Below are 12,189 nucleotides of genomic sequence, written 5' to 3'. Positions count from 1 at the left end.
TGTGCTAGACCCCAAGTGAGACTTTAAAAGAAGAATATGTTCAGCTTGGTGGTATACACCTGGCCTACCAGAACATAGGAAACCGAAGCAGGGGGAGCATGAGTTCAAGGCCAGCCTGAGCATCATAAAGAGATCCACATTAAACATTGAAGTATGCCAGAATCCATCATGAATCATGGGTTCTCGTCTTCTCCACACTCTCCCTCCAGATTCCTACCTTTGGGGGATTTCATCAATCCAGCATTTTTCTACTCAAAAGACTTAGATTTTTATGACACTGAGAAGCTAATGCTGTACCTGCTTTCATCTCAAAATTTTATAATCTAGTATTCTACTGAATGTTTCTTTGTCTTTTAAAAATTAAAGTAATCCAACTAGTTATATCTAGGAAGATTAATCTCGTAAATACTGGGCATCTTGCCAAATTACTCTTGAAATTTTTTTGTTCTTCTAACTTCATGTCTTTCAAAACATATTTGTAAAAGGTGGTTTTCTCTCAGTAGCATTTTTGCTTGGTCTTGAAAAACAAGATTTTGTGCATGTGAGCACATGTGTATGTGCACCTGAGGCACATCTGGGCATGTGCTCATGGAGGCCTGAGAAGAACCTCAGAAGTCATGCTCCTGGTTGTCACTCACCTCATTTGAGATGGAGGCTTCCATTAACTCTGAGCTTACTGATTAGGCTCAGCTGGCTGGTCAGGCAGCCAGGGAACTGGCTGTCTCCCTCCACCTTCCCAGCACTGGGATTACAGGTGCATACCACCATGGCCAGATAGTTCATGTGGGTTCAGGGGATCCATCTCAGATCCCCATGCTTGCACACAAGCTGTTTACCGAGTGTACTCTGTCTCTATCCTCCAAATATTTTAAAACTCTATAAATATGTCCTTTTGTTTATGTACTTCTATAAGTCACATGTAATTGTACATTGTTCACAAGAAAATCTCCTTAGGACAGAGAGCGCATGTCCATAGAGGGCATGAATAGATATGCATTATCTTGAACTTTTTTTCCTTCCTTGACTTCAAATTTGTTATTCATTTAACAACAGTCACTACTGAGTTGGTTGTATTTTATAAACTGCAATAATTATACAATAGTAGGTTTTGCTGACTAATAAACACTCCAAATGTGGTGGCTTAAAGCAACAGCTGTTTATTATTTCTCATGGGTGTGGCAGTTTTAAGAATATAAAACAGACTCACTGATCTTGGCTAGTCCACTCACTAATCTACAATCAGAAGGCAGATGAGCATCTGGGAACCACATGATCCACCTTCCCTCCATATACCTCTCACTTTTCTGTAGTATCACTGGAAAGGGACACTGCTATGATGGTTACTGGTGTGCAAGAGGAAGGAGGCAGAAGTCTCTGTTTCCACCAACCTGGCAACCACATAAATGGAATCTTTTTCTATAGTGTTAGAACAGTAGTTTTCAACCTGTGGGTCTCAATCCCTTTGAGGGTCAAATGACTCTTTCACAGGGTTTACCTCAGACCATCAGAAAACACAGTTGCTTGCATTATGATTCATAGCAGTAGCAAAATTACAGGTATAGAGTAGAAGCAAAAATTAATTTATGGTTGGGGGTCACCACCGCATAAAGAACTGTATTAAAGGGTCTCAGCATTGGGAAGGTTGAAAACACTGTGTTAGAGTCATAGGCATGGCTACCAGGAGGCAAGAAACTGGAACATTAACACCATGAAGTTATCAGAGAAACACGGTGCTCAGGATTTTTTCTGTTAGCAAACTGACCATAGGTAGATTGTGACTGCAGTCATAAAACAAGAAGTTTCCTATAAGGAATGTTCCTGTATTGATCTATGGCTCCCAAATCACTTAAGATGCTTGGACTTACAATCTTACCAATACTGTCATATTTAATGGCAAAGGAAATGTATAACTGGAATCCCATGACAAATAGAAAAAAATTAGGATGGAAGTAGGTCATATCAGAATGTTCTCTGTCCACGGAACTTGAATTCTAATGCCATTGTAAAGAATACACAAAAAAGTCAGCCAGTTTTTAATTTTATCTAGACAAATATCTTAATGTTTTATTCCACTTTTGGGTTATCAGGCCTTGGCCTATGACTTGACTTCATCCTCTTCCTTCACATTTGTCTCACCTTAAATAGATATGAATTATAAGGAATTCACCTATGTAAGTCAAGTAATTCAATTATTTACATTGATACATTTCATGATATTACCAATGCTTTGAAAGAAAGAACAAGTTTTCAAGTTAATTATCTGATCTTCATAAACATAATTGACTGTTGTAAATTTAGTATTTGATTATGATTATAGAGACTTGGAGCTGCTAAACAACTAAATTTATTTATTTTTCAACATGACAATAGTTTAGGTGACACAAATCCATAGCAAAGAATATCCTCCTGCATGCTAATGTAATCATATTCTTAAATATTGATAAGGTTTTCTCTTCTTTGAAATATGTAGGTCTTTCTAGAAGCCTCACAAATTTAATTAATGGAGAGAGTCTAATGACTTCAGTTATATCCTTAATTATATATAGTGGTGTTGTGAATATCAACTTCAAGTCAAACTATGTGAACAGTACCCTAGGTAAGGACATGTTTTTAACTTCTTAAAATATGAATTGTTATTTTCTGAAAGTGGTCATGAATGCTGTATCTTATTATAAATTATGCTTATAAAAGTGTCAGTATTTGGCTTGGCTTGGTGACTTGACCTTTATTTAGCATGTTCTTTCTTCACCGTTGTTGTGACTCTGCTATGGGTTGGGGTGAAACTTCCCATGAGGCTGTAAGAGCAGCCTTCTGGAGACCTGATCTGACCAATGATGTGATGGCATTTTGTTATTACCGCTGCCGTCATTTTGTTATCTACTGTGTAGCACCCTGCAAACACACACAAACACACACACACACACACACACACACACACACACACACACACATACAACTATCTTAGATAAGCTAGTAGTGCATCCAAGAAAAGAAGGCATCTCCTTCTCCCTCTGCCTTGGCACAATCTCCTAAGAGTTTCATTGCAGGAGAAAGAGTGAGCTAACTCATTCATCTACAGACTGGGGATCAGAGCTCAGAAGCAGTGACTGCAGTGTGCTCATTAGCTCTCCAACATGGTTTTTCCACATCATCCTGAATCACAAGTGCATCTTTTCCCCAAACATATATGCATATGTGTGTATAGAATAAATAACAAATATGCATGATTGTAGTGGCGCAGCTGTGTAATTAACCCCCAAGACAAGAAATCTAATGTTTCCAACACTCAGTGCTCATTTCAAAATCTCGCATCTTACTCTAGAATATTGTTCTCAATGTGCAGTCTCTGAATCAGTGGGTAGTGGAAAGAGTTCCATGGGACTCCTTGGAGATTTCCATGACTAAAAACATTTTCATAACAATACTTAAGAAGTTTGTTGCCTTTTATTGTTTCAGCATTTGTACAGATATGGGGAAAGCAACAAAGGCGATCCTCTCAAGACATTAGCACACACTATGCCACTCACTGGGTTCTGAGGCCCTCAGGGGGCATTGTCCTAGTCTAGGATGTGGTGGCTTGAATGAGGATGACCCCCAGGAGGCTCCGACATCTGAATGTTTAATCCCCTGTTGGTGGTCTGTTTAAGGAAGAATTAGCAGACATGCATATGAACAGAGGGCTCATATGATTTCTAATTACATTCTGTTGAAATATGATCCTTCTACTATCCCCTATCTGAGAAATGATCTTTCCATGCACACAGTCCCAGTCAGAACATGACACATTTACCCGAGGATTTGAGAGAATACTTCATGAGAAATTGTGTCTACAGTCTAACTAAGAGGATCTTGCTGACACTCACTGTCAAGGGGTCAAAGGGAGAATGAGTTGAAGAAGGCATTGATGCCACAGAACATTCATTCATCAGTCCAACTATCATTTACTGGTGTCTATTCTATGATAGGTCCTCTAGTACCTCAGAATTCAACCAGGAACCACAATGGACAAAGGCCCCGCCCCATTCATAGAGCTTGCCAAGTAGTTTTGATAACAAAACAATGGAACAAATTCTCACCGGGGTCCTTTTTAATCTTTCAGAAGGATAGCTTTCCAAGAAATTCACTTTGACGGGTTTTTTGGCTTAATACATCGAGTCAGCAAACGTGTTGCTTGCTCACATCTGTTCTGTTTTAAAAGAGGAAGCCACCATCAAACACGGTGCTTCTAATACCTGATTCCTCCATGCTTCACAAGCTTGCGTCTCCTTCTTTTTCAGTGGTGGGTGGTGCTGGGCTCAGCCACAGCCAGCTGCACGTTTAGAACTCATGAGCATTCAGGGCCATTCACAGCATCCTCCTGCCATACCCTGACCATCCCCAGAGACACTCCTCCTTCTGCTGGCCAGATCTAAGAGTCATACTCTCCTCTTAGCTATGGGAATGAGTCCAGGTGGGAAGGAATCTGAACCACCTTGGCAATCTTGATGATGCCCAACCTGCCAGTGGATATTTGTAGACAAGGATTCATAAAGGAACCCTTTCTCCCTCCTTCAGCTACTTCAGGGCACCATCTCAGGATTCGCTGCCCAATTGAGCCAGCATGTGGGAGATAAGGGCAGGAGGATCAGGAGTTAGAAACCCTCACTATGTATTAAATTCAATGCATGTTTGAGTTATATGAGACTGTCTCAATACAAATGAACAAATGGACAAGCAAAAAATATCAACAACAATAAACAAAATGGAAGAGAAAATGTCTTTAGAACTTAGGAAGAAATCAAATATATTTCTTATTAGCCTGTTATGATTTAGATATCAAGTGTCCCACATGGGCATATGTGATACAAAAATTATGGGTAGAAACATCTACTAGAGAATTACTTTCAGGAAGAGAAAACAAATAGATGGTCCCACAATAAACAATTAGTCAGTTTGTTTGACAGGCCAACAAACTCTAAGGCAAAGACCCTGTATTAGTTACTTCAGTGTTACTCTGCCTAATTGCCATTACCAGAACAATGTGTGTGAGGAGACAGTGATTCCGACTAGTGGTTTCAGAAGGTTGCAGTCCGACACATGGGAAAACATGGGGGACCGATACAGTATGCAGTGTCAGGAGCTTGCTGCAAGTGTGAAGAAAGATGCAGAGGAAAAAGACAGGAGCCACAGTTTACCTCTAGTGGCTGTTTCAGCCAGCCAGACCCCACCTCCAAAAGGCCCTACGGCTCCCAAAACAGTGCCACAGACTGGAAAACAAAGTTCAAAACATACGCCCACGTGAGACATTTGAGATCTAAACCATAACAGGATCAGAAGCGTTATTTTTCCCTCTTTCCTAGGCGTATTTCATCAGATCTAGAATAACCATTCTGTGAGTCTGGGACTTCCTGGTCCTCGATCATTCCTGTATCTCCAAGATTGTACCATCTGACCAAAGAAGCTTTCCAAGTGACCAAATGTGACCTTTAGTGTTTACATTAACTTACATGTGTGTCACTGCACACATACTTGGATGTGTATTATTGTGTGTGACCACATGTAAGTGAAAGTCAGAGTACAAGTTGTCAGTCAGGTCTCTTCCACCATGTAGGTTCTAAAGATGGAAGTCAGGTTATGAGCCTTGGTGGCAAGCATCTTTACCCACTGAATCATCTCCCTGGCTCTGACTTTTAGTATTTAGAAATTCTTTCAGTTTGGAAATAAGAAAATACTATGTATATAACCCAGATGTAATGAACAGTTTTCAAGTAATATCATTTTTATTTGATCTGTCATCCTTGCATGAGTTTATTGGAAAAATGTGATGTTCTGATGTGAATGTTTGATGCAGGGTGATCAGAAAGATGCAACCAAGTTGCTTGACAGATCTATCAGCTTGCTTACTTGTGATTTTTATGGTGAGATATTTGCTATTTACACTTTTTTTTTTTGAGTTTTTGTTTTTTCAAGACAGGGTTTCTCTGTGTTGCCTTGACTGTCCTGGAACTCATTTTATAGGCCAGGTTGGCCTCAAACTCAGAACTCACAGATCTCCATCTGTCTCTAATCTTTAATGCCCAGTGCTGGGATTAAAAGCATGTACCACCACCACCCAGCAAAATTTACTCTTTTTTGCTGTGGGATATTCTATGAATCTATGTATGTGGTTCTGACTGGTTGATAAATAGAATGCTGATTGGCCAGTAGCCAGGTAAGAGGTATAAGTGGGATAAGCAGACAAGGAGAATTCTGGGAAGAGGAAGGCTGAGTCAGGAGATGCCAGCCCACCGTCCAGGGAGCAGCATGTAATGCACACAGGTTAAGCCACAGAAAACGTGGCAACATACAGATTAACAGAAATGGGCTGAGTTTAAGTGTAAGAGCTAGTCAGTAGTAAGCCTGAGCTAATGGTCAAGCTGTTTTAATTAATACAAGCCTCTGTGTGTTTACTTGCCACTGCAGGACCATGGGAGATAGGAGGGACCAGAAAAACTTCAGTTACACTTTTTAATTACTTTGATATATATCTATAGTTTTTATCTTATTGAACATGGGTGTTAAAAAGCTATGATTAACTTTTACAAAGGAAACTGTAGTTAACTTTTAAGTAATAAATCTTCAAACTTACTCTGATCTGAAATTTTGGACTCTCTGACCAAAATAGACCAAAATTCTCTCCTCTTGACACCAACCCCAGCCCTCTGCAGCCATTATCCTTTTCTCTACTTTTGTGAGTTCAATTTTATTAGATTCTGAATGTGTCTGTGCAAATATGTACATATGTATGTATGTTTGTATGTATGTAAGTATGCATGGTGTGTGTGTGTGTGTGTGTGTGTGTGTGATCATGTGGTATTTTGATATTTGCCTATCTGTGTTTCTGTGCCTGGCATTTTTCACTCATAATATCTTTTAGGTGAATTCATATTGATATGAATGACAGGATTTCTTTCTTTTTAAAGAGTAAATATTATTCCCATGTAGATACATACCAAATTATATATTTGGGGTTTTTTGTTTGTTTGTTTTAGATTTTTTGTTTTGTTTTTTTTTTGTTTGTTTGTTTTTGTTTTTTCAAGACATGGTTTAGAGAACAGCCCTGGCTATCCTGGAACTCACTTTGTAGACTAGGCTGGTCTCAAACTCACAGAGATATGCCTGCCTCTGCCTCCTAAGTGCTGGGATTAAAGGCGTGCACCACCACCTCCACCACCACCACCTGGGATCCAAATGTTCCTTGCCCATCCACCTACTGCTGGACCTTAAGTTTTTTTCCGTATCTTGGAAAGATATGTTTGCAACTTTAAGTGGTCAAGGCTGGTGAGAAAGCTTGGTGAGTAAAGGAACTTGACACATAAGTCTAGTGACCTGAATTTCATCCCCAGAAGCCACACAAAGGTGGAAGGAGAGAAATTGACACTGAAAAGCTGTCCTCTGACCTCCACAGGAGTGCTGCGGCATGTTTACACGTATATACACAGTCATGATAATGATAATGGTTATGATGGTGATGATGATAATAAACTTAAAAGGGCAAAGTAGTCTGTGGTAGTTTGAATGAACATGGCCCCCCTAGGCTCATATATTTGAATGCTGAGTCCCTAGTCAGTGGACTGTTTAGGAAGGATTAGGAGGTGTGGCCTTGTTGTAGGAGGTGTGTCACTGGGAGTAGGTTTGGATGTTTCAAAAGTCCATACCAGAATCATTCTCCCTCTCTCTGCCTGCTGCCTGAAGAGCAGGATGTAAGTAAGCACTTAGCTACTGCTCCAGCACCATGCCTGTGTGCCACCAGGCTCCCCTCCATGATGGCTACAGACTAACCCTTTGGAACTATAAGCAGCCCTCAATCAAATGCTTTTTTGTATAAGTTGTCTTGGTCATGGTATCTCTTCACAGCAATAGGACAGTAACTAAGATAGAGCTGAACAGATATTTCTCAAAGGAAGACATACAAATATACAATAAGCACTAAAAACACTCAGCCATTAATATCAGCAATTATTATGGAAATACAAACAAAACACAAAATAAGGTCTCACCTCAAACTGCTTGAAATGACATTTGTAAAAAAACAAAGAAACACAAGACTTGGGGCTGGGGAGATGGCCCAATGGTTAAGCATACTGCATGTTCTTCCAGAGGACCTAAGTTTTATTTCCAGCACCCACATGTAGGCTTACAACCATTTATAACTCTAGTTCAAGGAGATTCATCTCTTTTGGCCTTCTTAGACACCAGACACACACATGATGCACAGATATGTATGTATCCGAAACACACTTCCACAAATAAAACATATTTTTAAAAATTATTTCTTTTATTTTTGAGATTACCATATAATTACATCACTTCCTCCTTCCCTTCATACAAGTAGCTTTATACAGACTGAGCAGGCTGTATTTACGTATTTGGAAAAACATTTTCATTAAAAATAGAAGACTTAACAGATGTTGGTGAGTAAGTGAAGAAAAGCCCGCTCCTTTGCACCATCAGCAAAAATTAATTCAGCTGTGGGAAAATGGTGCAAAGGGTCCTTAAGAAACTAAAAACAAGACTAACATACAGTCCAGTAAACACGGTGTCTTGAAGGGGTATCTGTACTCCACTGTCCATTACAACAATGAGCTAATTTTAATAATGACAGAAAGAACAGTTGATTAGAGCATCATTTAATATGAAGGTCAGGTGACTTCTATTAACAGTTTTCCATGTCTTTCTTTTCCTATAGCCCACAGCGTCATCTCTACAGCTTGGGGGTATCTTATCGAAAGCTTCTTGTTTGGAATCCTGAACACAAAGCTGATCCAGCTAGGGATGTCTACCGTTTTTGGTGATGACGTCAGTCACATCACTCTCATCTTTTCAGTTCTCTACCTCAACTTTTATATTTGTAAGTGGGAGGTTCCACACCTCACATTAAATTACATAGAAGGATTTGATGTAAAAAAAATGTGAATACCTGTGCACAAAGAACAATGTACCCAGATATAGAAAATAAACACAAAATGAAGAGGAATTTGGCAAAAACCACAGTTGTAATAGTTTATTATGCCTTTCCTAAAGAAAGAATTTCATAACCAATTGTACAAAAGTTATAAGTAAAAAATAAGTTACATGCTTGTCTTATAAGATATATATAGAATTTTACTTACCAGAACAGACTACAGATCCTCTACAGAGACACTAGGTCCTCCATATCTGGAAATTTTGATTATTTTACATTGACAGATTAGAAATTCTAGAATAATCAGATTACTCTCATGTCAGAGAAGAGAAAGGCACAATTTTAAGAATCCCCAACTAATCAGTCAGTTGTATTGAGTCGAGTAGGATACTAAAAGTTTTAGAATCAAGTTAATGAACTAAAATAATGAAGGATGATCAGGTGATGTGAATTCCATATGTATTAGTGTAAATATATGCCGTTAAGTTCCTATAAAATTGCATTCCAACAAAATTGCATTCCAACAAACACAATCTCCTCTAATATCATCTGAAATGTTAGTGTAGCCAGAAGTAGGAGTTATACACACACACGCACATGCGTGCGCGCACGCGCGCGCGCGCGTGCACACACACACACACACACACACACACATACTTCTAAACTTTCAGATTCAAGACAAGACATCTCAGTGGACATTTAGGAAGGAGAGTGCTATATCAGAATTTTCTGAAAATGAGAGACAGAAAATATAAATAATGCAAAAGTTCCTTCATTGTAATCTACCTTAATGTGCTCACGATCATCAGTTGAGTAGAGGCATCAGTAATATTTTCCTGCCTTGGCCGTCACCTAACAGGTTCTAATTACTTGTCCTGAACTTGATCTTCTCAAAGCACCCGTGCCCAGTTTCTGCTTTCATAATTCCAACATGGTAAACTGGGTCCTGCAGAGATGGCACCCACACCGTGGCTCACAACTGTCTATAACTCCAGAAGCCCTCCCCTCTTCTGACCTCCTCAGGCACTGTGTGAACATGGCACACATGCACACAGGCAAAAACGCCAGCATAGTTAAATAAAATATTTTAAATGGTGAATTTAAGTGTTTGCTTCTGAGATGTTTCTGTTTACATTTCTGAGACAAAAAGTTAAAAACATCGAACTTAAGATTGCCCATCTCTAGGTATGAAGACTCAGTGCTGTGGAAAAAAATACTAATTCTATTAAAATAAAATTTAATTGTAATCTGAATTGAATAAATAGCACATTGTTAGTCTTGGGATTTTGTATTTTACAAAAGCATTTATAAAAATGAGTGTGGGACTGGGCATGGTGGTGTACACGTGTAGTCCCAGAACTTGGAAGGTGAAGGCAAGAGAATAAGGAGTTCAAGGTTGCTCTCAGCTACATAGTAAGCTTGAAGCCTTCCTGGATGCTGTGGGAGACTGCCTCAAAGAAAAACCATGAACATGTGAAAATAGTTACTTTACGCAAGGAACATTTCCTATCAGACAAATGCCATAGCATTTATTATATCTGTAGCAGCTGAAATGTAGCTCTTGAAACACGAGAATACAAAGGAAGTCAAATAGACAGAGTGGCCCAGAACTGAGCCGAGTGTGTGTGTGTGTGTGTGTGTGTGTGTGTGTGTGTGTGTGGAACTTGAGTAAGAGTAGTATATTCATAATGTTTCTTAACTTTAAGAATAGAAATTTTAATGTGTATTAATTAGGTACATCAAGGGGGAGCCTATCACAGACTTGCATTGCTGTGCAATCCCACTGCAGAGTTATTTGTCTATGGCTGTGGGTACTGATGATGGAATACAGGGGTTCACTTAGCACTCTACGCCTAAAAACAGGATTCTGGCTCAGTTATTTAAAATCTCCAACTCTACAAAAATTCTGTGCAAATTCAAACATCTCAAGACTTATTGAAATGTCCAGCATTTATTTCCTCTCAACCTCCCATCTTTGCCTCAATACACAGGCTTCTGGGAAACTCACAACACAGTTATACTATGTGGCTCCCTCCCTCTGTTTCCTCATATCCTCATCTTTGCTGTTTCATTTTTAGTGTTTGTCTTTAATGTAAAAATTCAGCAAGTATATGCGGATGTTTGTGGCTGTTTCTTGGTTCTCATCCCATAGTCAAAAGCTTACCAAATTATTTCTTTCCAGGCAAATTTAATATTCTGCCTAAGATAAATCCACTTAAAAAATCCTTTTCTTCCTTTATTTTGGTTATTGCTTTATCTTATTGTTTTGTTTTGGATTTTGGTTTTGAAGCAGGGGCTCACTCTACAGACCTAGCTGTTCTGGAATGAGCTGTGCAAACCATGCTGGCTTTAAACTCATAGAGATTGCCTCTGCCTCTGCCTCTGCCTCTGCCTCTGCCCCTGCCCCTGCCCCTGCCCCTGCCCCTGCCCCTGCCCCTGCCCCTGCCCCTGGCTTCACCTCTCTACCTCAGCCTCTGCCTCCAAGTGCTGGGATTACTTGCAGCACCATACCTGGCTTCCAAAAACTTCTTTACAATTATATTTACAACCTTAGAAGTGAGCTATACTACATAATTGAGGTTTTCACAAGTATATTACCCACTTTACAAAAATCTATCAATAGTTTTTTATACTTTTCAATTCTTCTATGCTAAAAGCACCAATAAAAAATTACACAGTAAGAAATCCATATTGTAGCTTTATTGTCCCCAATTCCTGACTTCTGCTACAAAACATAGCTCTTTTATTTTCTTCCAAATAGAAGATTTACAAAGTGGGTTGGTCCTTATAAAACTCACCAGGTCATTTTCAATTCACCTATCCAGAATTCCTCTGAAACAGTAGGTCTGCCAAGGATGCTTAGCCTCACTGGGATAGACGAAGAGATTTTTGAACTGCTGATGATACAAAGCCAAAGTACTAGACAGATGTGCATCACATATTTTACTATTCAATATGGTGTGTATATGAGGGAGAGGGAACAAACTATGGACAGCAGTAATAACTCGTAATGTTTTCTAGGTGAAATTAAGTGGGATAACTTCTGTGTACAGTCACACTATTTGATATTTCACACCCAGTAGAGACCATGCTACTGCTAAAGTTGATCCTTTTTGTTGTTGTTGTTTATTCTGAACATAGGTGAGCTAGTTGGAATGTCCGGAATATTTACTGTGGCCACTATGGGACTTTTTCTAAATTCTACAAGTTTTAAACCAGGAGTTGAAGCATTTCTCATTGAGTGAGTAGCTATTCTGTTTTCACTT

General features: G+C 39.2%; 1 protein-coding gene across 3 annotated transcripts in view; it reads left to right on the top strand.

The window, feature by feature from the left end:
• Nucleotides 1–12,189, top strand: part of Slc9c1 (solute carrier family 9 member C1) — an 88,760-nt gene that overhangs the window by 9,060 nt on the left and 67,511 nt on the right. For all 3 annotated transcript variants that reach the window (XM_028872137.2, XM_037209738.1, XM_037209737.1), the window contains 3 exons: nt 2,471–2,596; nt 8,708–8,869; nt 12,065–12,164. In XM_028872137.2, the coding sequence (XP_028727970.1) occupies nt 2,471–2,596; nt 8,708–8,869; nt 12,065–12,164 (388 nt within the window). The remainder of the gene's footprint in view (nt 1–2,470; nt 2,597–8,707; nt 8,870–12,064; nt 12,165–12,189) is intronic.

The sequence above is a fragment of the Peromyscus leucopus genome, chromosome 12 (genome assembly GCF_004664715.2).
Source record: "Peromyscus leucopus breed LL Stock chromosome 12, UCI_PerLeu_2.1, whole genome shotgun sequence".
In the NCBI taxonomy this organism is placed as follows: Eukaryota; Metazoa; Chordata; class Mammalia; order Rodentia; family Cricetidae; genus Peromyscus; species Peromyscus leucopus.
This window is presented reverse-complemented; position numbering and strand designations above follow the sequence as displayed.